We start from the raw sequence: 16607 nt of genomic DNA, 5'->3' as shown, positions 1-16607 counted from the left end.
AGTAACTGGCCAGCCAAACACCAAATCATAGGCAGCTGAGCTCATGGTTTTTCATTCAGCCCAAACGAACCCCTGGGAAACTCTTGACTACAATATTGAATCACTGCATTCCTACCCCCATAATTTTTGTGTGCATCCAGCATCACCTTTGAACACAGATATAACATGGTGTGAAACATCACATCAAAAGTTAGGGAAGAAGAGATTTTAGCAACCGATGCTTCACCTGTCAGCAAACAGCAAAAGAAAAATGTTTCAGGTCACACAAAGGCAACCTTGGCATTCAGACAACTTCAAATTTTCCTTTAATCATGGGACATTTAAAGTGTCCTTGTGTTTACAGCTTCAAGTCCGTTTCATAAAAAAGCAAAGGTGACATTTATTAACTATGCTTATTTTATATTAAATTAACAACAAGAGAAGACCTGGAGCACGCTATTCATCATCTTTGCCTGATGACAGAACCAGAAAATATTATCAGCTGCTACACCACAACTCAGGGACTATTTCAGCCAGAATTAAGCAGAAATGTGTTTGGATTTGTGACCATTTCTGGTGTTTCTACACCTCAGAGCCAGTCCTGCTGTCCCTTTCAGCAGTGCTGAAAACAATTTTTGTGTAAGGTTTTTGCTTTTATATATATGGGCTGGAATTGAAATTAAAAATAGTAGATTCCAAGGTGAGTTTCAGTTCAGAATATCAATAAAGATTTTTCCTGGACCATAAAATAATTGCTCCTAAAAATCACATTTATTTAGGCCTATCTGAATACAGCTGGACCTAAATATATGCTGAAATTAAGCACCTGCAAATAAATTTGAAAAAGTGATAAATTAAGAGCTGCATGGACATTCCCATCCAACATGGGCACGGACTGTCCTGCTCCATTCCTCCTCTTCCCCACCTCATTCTGCTCTGACCTTCAGCAGGAGAAAGGAGCCCTTGGCCCAGGTGCACCTCGCACAGGAACTGTCACAAACACTTCAGCAAAGAAGGGGCTCAGAGGGGATGGGTGGGCACCTGAAGTTTGGCTTTTCTGGGGAAAGAAACAAGCTGGCTTTTATCCATCAGCATTTCCCATGGGGTTTGGGCAGCATCCTTTACCCCAAGCCTCACAGCAGCACTGATTTCCTCAAGACATGAAAAAACCGTGAGAAGCTTCCTCTGCCAACAGTGCAGCATTTCTGCATGAGAATCATGAGATGGTTCAGGGAACCAAACACACCAATATCACACAGATTTGCTGTCCACATGAGCACATTGCTGTGCTTTTTCCAAAAGTTAAAGTATCATAAGTACACTGTTTTCATAATTTCTTGAATTCTGCTTCCCACTGTATTCTTTTAAACTGAAGTTGGTGTTAATGTTTTATGAAGGTCAAATTATAGTTGTCTCCCTAATGTTTTATTGTAAGTGTTGAGAGCTGGCACTGTAATTAAAATTCCAGCTAAATAAAGTCTGCAGGGTTACTTGTAACCAGGCAATTTGGGTTTTTAGCAGACCAGAGCACATTTTGTGTTTCCTCTGTTTCACTGCCACACAAAGGAAGGTAAACAAAACCCACGTGCCTTAATACATTTACATAAACAAAGTTTCCTCTCAGCGTGGTTAGTAGAGAATAATATATTTAATTATAGAATGCAATAATAAAAGAATAAAAAATGCACCCATTTCCTACAACCTTGCTTTACACTATTTTAGGAAAAGTCCAAGGCAAGACAATCCAGTTTATACACAAAGCCAGATCCAGCCAGAGCACTCCCAACACTGTTGATAAGGGAGAAAAGATTCACAATCTGCTCTTCAGTAAAACAAACCTGACTCCCTGGCAGCAGAATGGTCCTGTGCATCAAGGAGATTATCACTTACTTCAGTCTAACCTGCTTTTAGGTTCTGGTACGTGCCAGCAAGTGTTTCAAAGTGTCAGAGATTTACCTCCAACTTCAGGGAGGAATTTCTCTTCTGCTATTGACTACCTGTAAAGCTGCTCCAGCAGTGCCTCCGTTTTGCTGCCTTATTAAAGGCCCCTCAGTTCTGCTTCAGTTCTCTCCACAGCTGAGAGACAAAGCTTGCACTGGATTTTTTATTGCTTTTCTTTTTTAAAAAAAAGTAAACAAATCAAAGTGAGTATTGTAAGTGGAATTCTTGTCTAAAAAGCAACGTCCCAGAGCACTATAAGAATCTTTTAGGTCTTCCCAAGGCTCCTAGTTTTATTTTAATTTGTTTTAAAGGAATTCCTTGGTAAAAGAATTTCAATTTTTGTTGAAGATAATCCCTTACAGGCAGGGATCCTTATTTGAGCAAATCCTACCCTTTGCCTGGGCTGATATTTTTTCAGGGATTTGAAAAACACAAGAGAAGCATTTTAGTTAATATTCACATCACAGAGTATGACATGCACTTACTGCCCTATCCACAGGTTCACTCGTCTGCCCCAGAAGCAGCAGGTACAAGGCATACAAATATGCACAAAGTCATTCCAGACAGACCAGAGTTTTCAGAATCAATCCATTAAAAGTTACTTTTTCTTTCCCTTCTCTAGAGGAAAAAGTTCAGGTGGATAGGCTGAACAGGGGCATAAAACAAAATCAGAGCATTAGCCTCCAGCTAGAAAAATTCCCCAATCTAAGAAATTTCTGAAAGACTTCCTGAGTTTACAGCCAGTGGTACTTATTCTCAAGGCAAGACTGAGAAATCACATGGCACAGGAAAACTGTGTGAAAAGGAGATGTGTCCATTAAAGCAGACAGACTGCTCTGTCTGAAAAGGACTGATTTAAATAAGCAAAGGCAAAGAAAAACTGCAAGTTGAAGCATGATCATAATTACATTAGAAAAGTTATAATTTGATTTGGATTAACAGAGAGAAATCCTAAAAGCTCAGAATTAATTGTGAGCTACAATTATTTTCAAGAATACTTGCATGCTTTAAGATATCATTAACTTAAATGAGATTCTATGTTTAAAGGAAGATTTAACCTCACATACTCCCATTAATTCTCGCTAAATGTCCACACTGCACTTTGAAATGTAATGGAAAAGGTTAGCTAGCCATGATTCTTTTGAATGGTGCTTTGCTAAGATCCTCAAATTAAAAGTCCTGTCAGAAAGGCAGTCTGTGAAAATACCAAGAAATGTTCTACAGAAATGCATTAATGTCTCAGTGAGGGGTGATTTGCATCTCTTTGTCACACACGGACAAAGTTTGCTCCTGACAAAGCTGGGGTGGTGCTGGATCCTCTCCAGAGTGACCCCATCTCTAACCTAAAACCAGAAATCTCACCTCCCTACCTCTCATTTCCTCCCGAAGATGACCCTGTTCAAATGTTGCCAGCCATAAGCAATCAGTGTCAGACTATTTGCTGATGGAGTTGGCCTAAGCTAAGCCACCTGCACTTTCCTAAAATAGATTTTGGCCTTCCAACATATTCCTACACCTGCAGAGAAGGAGCTGCCTCGTGGCCTGCGTGGGTAATCAGTTCAGGAGTAATAGCTTGGTTAATTTGATTTTTTTTGTTCTGAAATTGCCAACTGGAAATGAGCAGAGAAGTCTTCCACTGAAGCACCTGGGGACATTATTAATACAAGGTTTGCACTGCAGTGAGGAAGAGACCCAACCTGCTAATACCGAGCAGTTGGCCATTGATTTAGATTATTAGGAGAACAGCTGGCATGTTTCAGCCAACCAAAGCCCACACGTATTTCAAAAAAGTATTAGCTGTGAAACATTATGGTTTTTGGAAAGTGTCCAGAAACAAATTAAATCTCAAACCAAGTAATCTGCTACTTTTATCTTCCTAAATCCAGACCAAACTGCTAAAAGAGCATTCACTGTCACTGCAAAGATCCTCACCCACTTTTCATGTGAGTGTATTTGTTTTGGTTTGTTTTTTAAACAGGATTTTGAGGCTTTTCTCAACAAAACAGACAAGAAACCTTGAGTTTAGATCCTCATTTCCTCCACCTTGGAATTAAAATGCGAGGAGGAGGTTTTACCAACACATATGCCTTTCCCTCTGTTATTCCACAAGAGCTGACTGCACCCCTGAGAGGTTTTGATTCAGCTCAGAAGTTGTTTTTCAGAGACTAAATAATTCTTTCACTCTGCTCAGTGTAATGTCATACATTTGCAAACACTAGTTTAATTTAATGTATATGCATAAAAATCAAACAGTCTGTTTTTGACTGCTTCACCCTCCGGTCCTGGAAGCTTTTGGGAGGGAATTGTCTGACCACCTGGCACTCAACAACTATTCTCTCCTATTCTGTTCTGTCTCAATCATGTGCGAAAGCAGTTAAACAGATGATGTGATATTGTTGTCCTGCAACATTGATCTGCATGTATTTATTTAGGGGCACATTTAAGACATTCTATATTATTTAGCTATAATATTTATTCTCAGAAAATCTTTTCCCTCTGTGTAGGAATTCATCAGCAAACTTCAATTAAAAGGCAATGCATCAGGTATTTAGGTGCTAAAGGATCTTCCTCACCCTGCCTCCACAAGCTTGTAGTAAAGTTCCCAACCTCCCACTTTAAAACTTACACAAATTTGCAACCTTTTTGCACAGAGCCCCAGATATTTCCTGGAACTTTAGTTACATGAGTTTGGCTTCCTATGGCCATTTAAATGTGAAGATGTGTTGCTTCAAACCCTGACCAATGTTTCTGTCCACATGGAATAAGAGTTCCAGGTACCTTAACCATGTACCCAAGTGTCAGATCAAAGCTCTAGTATTCAAATTCTATCCATGCATATGAAGATACATATTTTAGGATATAACAAGCACTCCCCTACCTGGGTAGGAAAATTGAGATGCCTTTCCATTGAACCTGTTCCCTCATGCCAAGGAATGGGAACCAAGTCATTTTTCAACATCTTCTGAAGCAGGTTCTTAACACAGCGAGCGATTTACGTGAATTGAAAGAAAATTGAAGATGTTTGTAAAACTCAAAATGCATTATAAACTTCTTCATTTTGAAAAGCCACAACACTGTTTCAGCAAGGACACACTGAATAGGTGGAAAATCCACAGTTATATGGCTATTACCCAGAAGCCCAGACAGTTTTCCCTGCCAGAAATTGCTAAGCTTAAAATCTTACCTTGCTTGAACATGTTCTTTTGCAAGCTACAACTACCATGTGCAATCCCAATTACCCAAACCCTGCAATATTCAGCACGAAGAGTTAACAGTCACATCCAAACCCCGTGTCAGAACCCTGCCAGAGGCTTTGGCAGACCACAGGGGGCTGAATGAGGCTGCCACGATGGCTCTGTGCAGGGTGTGGGGAGAGGGAAGAAGGGAAGATGAACGAAGTGGGTGTGATAACTCCAGGATCAGAATGAGCAGGAGAGGAACAGCACCAGGCACAGGAAGAGGCCATCTGTACAATCAGCTGGCCTGGAATCACTGGGAAGGGTGGATGTGATAAATCACAGCTCTCACATGGCATCAGCTCAGAATCCACAGGAAATATTTGGACGTGGGCACGACCAGGGCCATGATTCTTGTGCACACAAGCCTCTAGGAGGAGGAATGATCTTCTCTGATCTTTCCACAGGCTTTATTTGGTTTGGACAAAGTAAATCTTGTTGGAGGCCACAGCTTTGCCAGACAATTGAAAACCTGCTTTTAAGCATTAATAAGTACACTAAGATATTTCACATCATATGAGTAAGCAACGATTTTGATATGGTTGAATAGAAAGCTCTCTGTTAAAATCCACAGAACAAAATGTACCCAAATGCAGACAGACAAAACCTTGTTCTTGAGGCAGCCCAGGCTCTGAACAGCAATCTATCACAAAAGAGACACAAGAGGTCAGCCATTAATTAACATCCAAATTAGAGCTTTTCAAGTAAGGGTCAAAACTTCCTTTGTTTTGCCGTTTAAAGCACTGGCAATGCCTTCCCCAGTTTAGTATGCACAATGCATCACCTCGTGCTTTATGTTAATTGCCTCCATTATTCAAGTGCACTATTTGATTCATTGTCAATTAAAAATACCCCCAAAAGCCAAGCCCGATGTGTGTTAAGTATAAACGTGATTAATGTAACACAATTACATTCCCACGTTTGTTGAGTCTGATTAGAAACTTTCCCTCAGCCCAGCGTGACAGAGCCCTGTCACTGCCAGTGACCCGCCAGCCTTGGCAGGGACAGGCATTTCATGGCCACAAGTGCTTCTGACAGGTAAAACCTGTAATTAAATGTTGTCAATTAGCACTTCATCAAGAATGTGGCAATGTTGATGATCTTCTCTATTGAATTGCAAAGATGGTCCTAAGTGTAAAGTAAAAAAAATCTATAAGGAAGGAAAAAACAGCGACACAACTCTTTGTTAGAATAATAATTATGTGGACATAATTACTATTTCCAGAAAGTGACTCCATGGATCTTTCCCCACTGCATCAAGGGAACATCTGGTTCTGCACACAGAGGAAAAAATTAGGCAGAACAAAAGCAAAAGAGCAATGCCTTATATTGTTTATGGTTATAGAAAACACAAGTTATAAGGAGATCTGAAGGGGTCTGAGGGGAAAAAAAATAATGACCAAAGAGGGACAAAGAAATGGTCAAAGTCTGGAGGTTACTACTAAATGAGATGCAAGAGCAAAAAAATAAATAAGAATTTAAAAGCCACTTCAGCCTGAGCACAATGACAGAAAAACTAATAGTAACTGAATACCAGTGAAACTAATAGGAAGCAGAATATGCACACATAGCTGGACTTGTTATGGCCAGCTTATAAGTAGGCTTTAATAAAAATTGCTGCAAATCACAACAAGAAACAAGATAAAATTCTGTACCCTCAGTATGGTCTACTCTTCATTCTTCCCATCAGTAAATGTAAAATATAATTAACACTGCCATATGTAGAAGTAATAAATACAGAAGAACCAATCACAACCTATATTTAATTACAAGGGAGATGCTAGCAATGGAACGTACAGTAGGTTCTTGTTTAAATTGAAAAAGAAAAAAAAAAGAAAAAGACTGTATTATTGCACTTCAGAAAAGAATTAAGGAACTCCTTGGCTTATTGAAGAGTACAAAAACAATCACTGCTATAGGCCTGGTGTACATATTTGCTCTATTAATTTACACAGCCCTGGTAAGCCTCGCATTACAATGCAACTGCTAAATTACACTGCTCCTGGTAATGGGCATAAGAAGATGCAAGAGCATGCAAAGTGTATTCAAACAGACAATTAAAATTATCAATTCTGTTGACAGCTGAAATGAAGGAACTGTGCTGAGGTTTAATGGTGCTGCATGAAGGACACCCTGTTTGTGGGTGATTGAATTAACCCGGATCACGCATCGACAGCCTGCCTCTGTCCAACACTGCACATTAGGCCAATTTACTGTCTGCTTATTAAAATAATTTAATTCCAGAGATTGTTCCCAGACATTTCTGAGTCTCTTCCTGCTCTTCCCTTCTCCTCCTCCTCTCACTAATGATGGCATCTTAATTATTGTGCTCATTTTGTACCACTGCAAATGGCTGGGTCACCACAGAGCAGTCCAGTCAGTTTGGCTGAACCAGCCCATCCTTGGGGTGATCCTCTCCAAATCAGCAGGAGATCTGGCCAGACACACTACAGCCTCAAAGTTCTGAAGCAGAAAAAGCATTCAACAAAGGTTGTTTGCATTCAATTTAGCACTAGTTTATCCGTATTGCTTCTTTTAATAGGTCTTCAAATCTGCTTGCTTATTAAATCTATTATATTCTAAGAATTTCAACTTCTAGCCGTGTAGGAATAATGTGTTTGACAACTCCAAAATAAGAATTCCAGAGAAAACTAAATATCCCAAAGAAATAAGAAGTTTGAAACCTCTTTTCTAAGCTGAACAACAATCTCACATCTCTGACTAGTATTACATCTCGTGATCTAAAGTTCCTGTGAAAACGCAGCTCAGACTAAGCAACATATCAAAATGCTGAGACTAAAAATGTTATCCTAGAGGTTTATTTTAGTACCTCCAAAGGCTGAATGACTTAAGTTTAAGAGAGTTATTTCAATAGACTGTGGCAACTAATTCTGACATTTCGTTTTGAGAAGTTAATGCTATTTTAAAGTGAATGTGCACAGATTACACCTTCATCTGAAGTGAAAATACATCAGTGTGTAGCAGTGATATCTGGATGGAACTGAGCTGGGAAATGTGTGCATTTGGTGAGTAATATTGGTTTGCATTTCTTGGTTCCACCAAGCTATGGGATGTATCCCATTGTAGGATCCAGATATTGCACATAGGAGCCGAGCACTACTGTCCAGTGCTGCACACCCAGAAGAACTCCTGGTTCAGCACCAGCACAACAAAAAAATCTTTAGTAATAAATATCACATGTAAAAATGCAGGTGTGTTTGGAAGTTATGAAAATGGCAACACTTAAATCCTTTTTCAAGTCTTTAAAGACATCAGCCGTTGGATAAAGCACCACGTCTGTTTGACAGGGCTGAAATCCCAAAGCCCCAGAATGGAATGAACAATTTGTAACCCTGAAATATTGGAATGAACTAACACCAGAACTGAAAACTGTTAAACCTCCTTCAGTTTAATGCTTTGGGTATACAGTGCCAGATTGGGTTTTATAATGTGACACCTGCTCAATGGAAATATACTGAATATTCCAGTTGTGTGACACTTTGCTATCACTGATGATCCCAAACTTCTTCCAGCCTCTGAATTTCATGCAAAGACTTGAACTTACATCAGCTATAAATGCTTTCAAAATGCAAACTTCTAAACCTGAGTTGCAGAAATAATTTAATAAAGACGTTGATGAGCAAGTCCTGATTTCAAGCTCATAGGTAAGATTATTTTTAAAAATTTAATTTTTAAGAAGTGGCTGATTCTAGGTTTTCACAATATTCACATAGCCCTAAAAGATTATATATTGTATTTTACCATTTCTCATACACGACACAGAGTAAAGCCTGTAGAGACACAGGATTAATACAGGGGAACTCAGACTGAATCATGGCAATATCCAAAACCTTAGGTACAAAACAAAAAAAAAAAAAAAAAGCTTTCTGATAAATGGCAGGAATGAAATGAATACATAAACAATTCTGATTTTTGCACAATAGTAATATATGAAAACAACATACGGTTCAGAACCAGCCGGTCCTCTGTGAATTGAAATGGCTTTTCTATATAAAAAACCTTCTGCTGGAATCCAGGCACACATTCTAAATCTTCTGCACATGCAAGCAGCAGAACCTGAGGGGAAAAAAAAACCAGAAATAGACTTTTAACATCCACTCCTTCATCCATCATGTTGGCTTCTGGGAACTGTAGCGGGTTTAGGCTCAGTGCTCATAAAACAAAACATTGGGGTCCATACTCATAAAACAAAATATCCATCACATCACACTTCCCCTTCAAATCTTGCTAAACAATTTTTATATAAGGTTTTTGCTTTTTTATATATATATGGGCTGGCATTGAAATTACAAAATAGTAGCTTTCAAGGTGAATTTCAGTTCAGAATATCAATATTTATATCAATAAAAATATAGGATGTAATATTGCTCTTAAAAATCACATTTATTTAGGCCTATCTGAATACAGCTGGACCTAAATATATGCTGAAATTAAGCACCTGCAAATAAATTTGAAAAAGTGATAAATTAAGAGATGCAAATCTGTCTCAAAGTTGATCACCAAGTTGCAGAAGAAATTCTGTATTCAAGGGTAAAGTCTCACATACAGAATTTTCATTTCTAAAATAAATTCTTTGCTAGCAAGTTTAAACTATTTATTTTCTATCTCTCTAAGCCACAGTTTGTCCATTTTCCCTACAATCAAAAGCTTGTTTACACCAAGGGAGGGCTGAAAAAGAAATGTGTGCATCACAGAGGAGGTGGATCTGAGGGTTCCAGTTGAATACAGTTTGTGTCACTGGCAGTACATGGTCACCCAAGCTCAGTGTCGCCACAGGAACATCAAAGGAGGAAGCTTACAAGCAAAATAAAATTGCTTGGGAATAGGTACAATTCTAATCTCGGACTTTGAAGCTTTTTATCCCTGAATGGAGAAAACAACCTGAAGGGCTATTTTTCTTGGCAGCTGTTAAATGAGAGCATGGGGGTAAGAATGGTCAAGAAAGAAGCAGCAAGCAAAAAGAAATTACTAAAAAGTTTAAAAGGCTAAAGAGAGAGGCAAAAGGAGACAAGGTTAAGAGCAGGAGAAGCCAAAACATATTTTCCAACCTATATATGTGTAAGTGCATTTGCAGAAGTACTTTCTGCTTTAGAACATCTAAAGGTGTTTTACAAAACCTGACTTTCAGGTGATGCACTGACCACTCTGATCTCAAAATCGTTATGGGCAATCTGCTGCTTGTCAGGCAGCCCTAGCACAATCAGCTAGAGAGGGCACGTGTGGCAACCAAAAACAAAATAAACACAGGGGTTCTGAAAGACATTTGCTCCTAAATTCAAGTGGCTCTGCACAATGGGTCTATTTACTCAACACACCCTTGACACAAAATTACAGTTTTGGAAATAAAGTTCTTCAGGGTAAAGTGCAGACAATTTCTCCCCAGTCCCACACCAGTGAATGCTGAAGGCTCTTTTCTCCTCCACCAGCTCAGGTGACAACAGCACTCTCACTTCTCCCAATGTACCAGCAGCATCTCTCAGTCCCACCTCCACTCTTTTATCATCCAAGTCTGCTGATCCTGATCCCTAAGAGATGTCCTGCAACATTTTAACAGCTGCGTGTTTCCCTATTCCCCACCACTCACTATCCATTTGCTAAATCAGTGATACATGATCTCCTCCCTCCCTTCTTGCATTTCCCACTCATTTAAAGTCCTCTGTGATCCCATTTACAAAATCCAAAGGCAGCAATGCCCCACCTGGTGTGCATTAGCTGTTCTTATGGGAACCAACTGCTGCATCATTTGTTTCATGTCAGACCATTGCTATAGAAGCTTGGCCAGAAGTGCCAGCAGACTGCGAGAAACAGCCAGAATATTTCATGGCAATTAATCTGGTGGAAGGCAAACACAACAGATGGACACCTTTCCCTTCCATCCTGTCCTGCTCCACGTTGGTCCCTTGGAAGGATTAACCAGGAAAGAAGAGAAAGATTTAAAGCAATACAACAAGAAAGGTGCACTTGATTTCAGTATCACACCATTAATTTCAGTATCACACTATTCCTGCCTTTCTTAAAAAGGTTTAAAACCACAGCCCCCAGTCCCTCATTCTCTTAATGATATATTGATTTTACTGGAGATTTTGAGGTTGAGAATTGGACGTGTCCCCTTCAGTCTTCCAGCAGGAGATATCTGCAAATGTGAACTGAGGTATTCAGAGCCTACCCTGAAAATTGTGCATAAAGCTTGATTACTGATTGTTAAAAAAATATGCCTTATATGCATTTCAATGGGCGTATGCACAGGAAGAAAGGCACACATGCATCTTCTGCACACATTTTCTGTGTGCACAGGTGCTGGTTTAAAGTACCTGTCTTTCTGACTCAGTGTTCTGGATGAATATGCATAAAAATGCAATCACAGCAGGAGAAAACCTCTTCCCAACTGATGATGCAAGCAAAGTTATATAATGAGTACCCAACAGAAAAACAGTCCAAGCCATATAGTCTGAAATTTATCTACAAACTGCTCTTCACCTAAAGGATTAACACTGCAAATAAGAGGCAAATCATGTTCTGATCTCCCAGCTACTCAAGCTTTAAAGCTGGATCTCTTGTCTTACAGAGCTATAAATAAAAAGCCTCTTTGGACATCATCTATGGCAGTACTTAGAGATGGGAATATGTCAACTTTATCAGATTTGTGACAGTCTAAGTTGACTTTGAAATCTGGGCAATCTAAATGGGTCATGAGTTAACTTCTGTAAGCCTGGTACAGAAGGCTCACATAATAGAGATGCAGCAAATAGAAAATGACCTTTACTCCCTTTGAAATAATTACAAGACTCAAGCTTGGCCTTGCTGTGAAATGGAACATTTTATTCCACTTGTGCAATTCCAGGCACTTTCTTCTTCTCTACATGTCAGACAAAATGTTAAATCTGTCATCACATGGACAGTTTTTAATTAATTGTATTTAAAAAGGAAAATTATTCTTTTAATTTATTTTTCTCATGAAGAAACTTCTGTTGAACTAAATGTCTATCTCATTAAAATAATTTCTATAAAGGTTCTTCACACTGGGGACAGCAGTCTTTAAATATATCTTGAAAAATTAAGTCAGGCAGATATTATGTTTAAGGCAAAGAAGCTTGCTCAAAGCAGAATACATTCTGAATTTAAAACACCATGTAGATTTCATATTTTTGTATATAATAAAAGGTTTTATGGACTGATAGGTGCCTAAATGAAGACTTCCATTAAATACACTATAAATAATATTTAAATGTCATATGAAGAACTCTGAAGATACAAATATTGTTCACACAACTAGTCAAGTGCTGGGCAATTAGTAAAAAAAATCCCACACCTGCTACCAAGCAAAAAGCCAAATTCTTGGACAAAAATGATAGCTATGCAGTAAACAATTTGCTCATGAAAATCTAAATGGGTAGAAGTCTGAAAAGCAAAGCAGAGTTTTGACTACTCAGGCCTACAGATCCTGTGTTCACTAACAAGCAAAATCAAAGTTTTTCATAACCTCCTGCTTTTCAGAAATGTACAGAACAAAGACTCACTTTTAATATTCTGACAATTTTTCTTTCAGAATTTATTGTCAGTTGGTGTAAGGAAATGTCATAGTTAGATAACTCCTGTGCTAGTTTGGCCACTGTGCTGGAGCTGTATTCCTGGTGAGATACCAAGCCTAAGAAACAACTTTTTTCTTTAGTTAATAAACCAGCACACACATGCTGGTAACCTTTACTGACCTCAACATTTGCACTGAAAGCTGCTCACATAGAATATGGTTGGAAAGCAAAAAAAAGAGAGCAATTTAATACCATACTGCAGAGGAAATGAATAAACTCCCTGATGCTAAAGCACCTTCAGGTACCATGACACCTCAAAATAAGAGGGTCCTTCTACCTCCTCTTCTGGTGACCGAAAGTCATCTCAGAAAGGTCTTCCTAAAGAATTTCAGAATCTTTATGTTCTTTTCAACTTGCACAGTTTCAGTTTGGCCACATGCTCGCCCTGCAAATGAATTTTCTCACCTTTTGCTGTGCATACCCTCATATCTTCATTATCCCTACCTTGAGGAGATCACCTGGCTCAGGAAGCCAAGCTGCAGAATATTAATTGCATTTCACACAAATTCTTATGGTGTGAAATTCATCCTTGTGTAAGGCTTTACTTAATTAGAAACATAAATGGTGCAGACACCTGTGAAAGCCATCTGCCCAGACAGGAATTCTGCACAGAGTAAAAGTAAACAAATCTCTTTTCAGAGGAAAATATTCTGTATGACCACATTCTACCTTTGACTTCAGGAGAGTAATCTGAAATAAAAACAAAACAACACAGAGCACAAAAAGGAGGAGCTAAAATTGAAATCACGCTCATTTTTACTAAGAGCAATAATTTCAAGAAAATTGTGAGTCACTTCCTGAGAAATGAGTTTTTAGTTCTGGTTGTTTTGTTTGGCGTTTCTGGTAGGGTTGGGGGTTTTTTATCTTTTGAAGTATGGTTTGGGGGCTTCTTTTTTGACTCATTTACTTGGAAGTGGGTATAGAAAATTTATGCTTCTGAGCTTTTCTGTGGAAACATGAGAAACAGAAATTTGCTTTTTGCATATGAAAACTTCAGATTTTCATAAGAAATATGGTGATCCTTAGAGATGAGAACGAAGAGAAAAAAGTAATCAGAATAATGAGAACTGCCAACACTGAATTAAATTGCTCATGACAAAATATTTTTATCATGTAGATTCAGATTTTTGAATCTTAAAACCTTTTCCATGTTCAGGTGCTGCAACACGAGACCCACAAAAATGGATAATGAGGAGGCCATCAGAGAAGGAAAGAAGTGATAAACAGCACACAGTCATGGGGAGATGATGAAATTTTAAGTCTTCTCTCAGATTTAAATGAGAGAGTTATTCAAATGAAATTAACAGAGGGATACTTAAAATAAAGAGTGCAACTCTAAATAAGGTTCTGATTCTGCATTACACAGACTCCAATTAGAGTGTCAGCAGGTCCTAAGGCAATTATTTCATCAAATCACACACACAGGCTGGACATGAAGATCTCTGTGTCTTCTGTGTTTTTTAATATGAACTAGAACAAAAAAAAAACCTCCAAAGCCTGAATAAATTATCCTCTGATTGGCATAATTAACAAAGGCATTTTTACTTTACATAAAGGTATGTTGAATTATTTATCTCTGAATGTGACTAAATTAATTAAACGCAGTTCTGTCAAAGTAATTTGATTTCTAGAATGCTATGATTTGGGGCATTCTTTAATGCAATATTTTCATTTTGAGGGGGAACTTTCACTGTTTCAGGCTTTAACTGCTCTTCTATCAGGAAAGAAGTTAAAAAAAAAAAGACTGTTCCCTATCTCTACAGCTCTACCTCTATATCTGATAGAGAGTTCCAGTCATTTTTGTAAGAAATGCTATTAAGATTTGGCACTAAGATTCTTCAAGGATGATAAATATCCTTTTAAAGGGCCTACCTATCCATTTACTGCACAGCTCTGTCCTAAAAGGGAAAGTCACACTCGGAGTACTGAAGAGTGGGCTATGAAAATGCAAATTAGAATGACTTTATTGGCTTAAATGAATTCAGTTCTCCTGTCACTGAAGCTGTGTGACTGCAGTAGGCATCCATTAACTGGAAACAAAATGTGACAAACTCTTTTGTGAGACTATCTACCACAGGAACTTCCCTTTTATGAGCACTTTCCTTGCGTACCTATGTTTATTATAATTTTATTGCATATTCAGTAAAAGGTGTGCATCTTTCTTGGCACTGGGAATCTCGTTAAGTTGTTCAAGCAGCAATTTGCCAGCGGTGGTGTCAGAACAGGGACTTTCAAACAGCCACTCGCCTTCTGAAGTTGAGGAGCTCTGGAAGAGGCACCATCATTTTGTCCAGAAATGATTTATTCATTTATTATTGCTCCCAAAGGCTGTTCAGAGATCAAAGTGACCACGGAGCCCAAACTGTTCAGGGTGAGGAAGGATAATATGGGCAGTGCCTGCAAAGTACAGGAGCACTTGGACAGCATCCTCATTTCAAGGCAGAGTTGGGACAATCCTCTCCCCCCAGTCACTTTTCCTGCTCTCCCATTCCCACCTGCTCCCTGAGCTCAGTCATGACAAAGTTCTGTGAATCTCATGTCCACAGGATGACGTAGGTAGAAAAACACGGCCTGGTGTGAGACCCCCACAGTCTGCACCCCAACCTGGGGCAGCTGCCATGAAACTGCACCCTAAAATAAGCTTTTTAATTAATTCTTACTAACATATTTTCCATACTTCAGAACTTGAGCTAGCTTAGATTTCCCTTGACTTGGGAGCACAGAAAAAACTTGAGAAATCCAAGGAAGCCCTGGAGATATTCCAAACTCATCTGAACCAGGTTACCCATCTTGACAGGAGGGTTGGTCTGGATGATCCTCAGAAATCCCTTCACAATCCTGTGATTCTGTGAAAGCCTTATACAGGAACCACCTCTGGTGTCACAAGCAGGCACAGTGATCTGCTGGCCAGATCACTTGATCCCAATCAAAAATAATTCCTACATTTCACAATTCCTGACCCTTTTTCTGATGGCCATTTCATATCTTCCAGAATAAATTTGTTCATGGTCAATTTATGGCCATTTATTCCTGTACAAGTCTTGTCTTATAACTAAATTAACCCCTTTCCCCCCCTAAATCTTCCATTTATTGAGCTAGACAAACCAAACTCTTTCCATCTCCTTCTATTTGGATACACCCCTGTGACCATCTCACTAACATTTCTTCGTTAGTGCCTGCTTAAGCTCCACTTGTGCAAAATACATAAAGAATTCCAGATAAATGTTCTCCACAGTCTGGATATTTCCTTAAGCCCAAAATACATTGTCTAATGCTTCCTAAAATTCCTTTTGAAGTCTTGTCAGGCTGGTGGCTCACAAGCATTCTAAATTTAATCAGCACACAAAGAGCTGAGAAATTTGACATCAGTGGAGGCACAACCACCATTTACCTACAACAATGTTAAGCAGCTTCTGCAAACAGAGCCAGGATTAATCTTTATGAAATATAAACACAGATGCAAACCCTCATGCATTGTTAAATCCATGCCCTTCTGACCAGATGAGGACCAGCTCTGCCCACGGTCAGCAAAGATCTTCCAGCCCCTTCCCTCTCCTACAGATTCCTAGCAGAGGTTCAGGATCTGCCCATGGATCCAACAGAGCTCCCAGCTGAGAATGATTTGTACCCACACGGCTCAGAGTGCAGGATCAACTTCCACTTTCAGCTAGGCAGATGTATCTGAACATTGTTCAGATTTTTGTAATCCAGGGAATGGCTCTCATCCTGCTTCATTAAGTATTTTGATGATTAATAACAGAGACCAAAAGCTGTTACTTGTGAGCAAAAGTAATATTTTAAATTACTCAAGTATTTAACAAGTAAATAACTACCCCTCATG

At 38.9% G+C, this 16607-nt stretch overlaps 1 protein-coding gene across 3 annotated transcripts in view; it reads right to left on the bottom strand.

Moving 5' to 3' along the window:
- The window catches only part of CDH13 (cadherin 13), a 449953-nt gene that overhangs the window by 354853 nt on the left and 78493 nt on the right, over window positions 1–16607 (bottom strand). For all 3 annotated transcript variants that reach the window (XR_008432843.1, XM_053952983.1, XM_053952984.1), the window contains exon 2: window positions 9122–9233. Coding sequence is in view for 2 of the 3 variants with exons in the window: in XM_053952983.1 (XP_053808958.1) it covers window positions 9122–9233 (112 nt within the window). In the remaining variant the exon portion in view is untranslated. The remainder of the gene's footprint in view (window positions 1–9121; window positions 9234–16607) is intronic.

The sequence above is a fragment of the Vidua chalybeata genome, chromosome 11 (assembly GCF_026979565.1).
Source record: "Vidua chalybeata isolate OUT-0048 chromosome 11, bVidCha1 merged haplotype, whole genome shotgun sequence".
NCBI lineage: Eukaryota > Metazoa > Chordata > Aves > Passeriformes > Viduidae > Vidua > Vidua chalybeata.
Note: the sequence above shows the minus strand (reverse complement) of the source record. Positions and strands in the feature narration are given on the sequence as shown.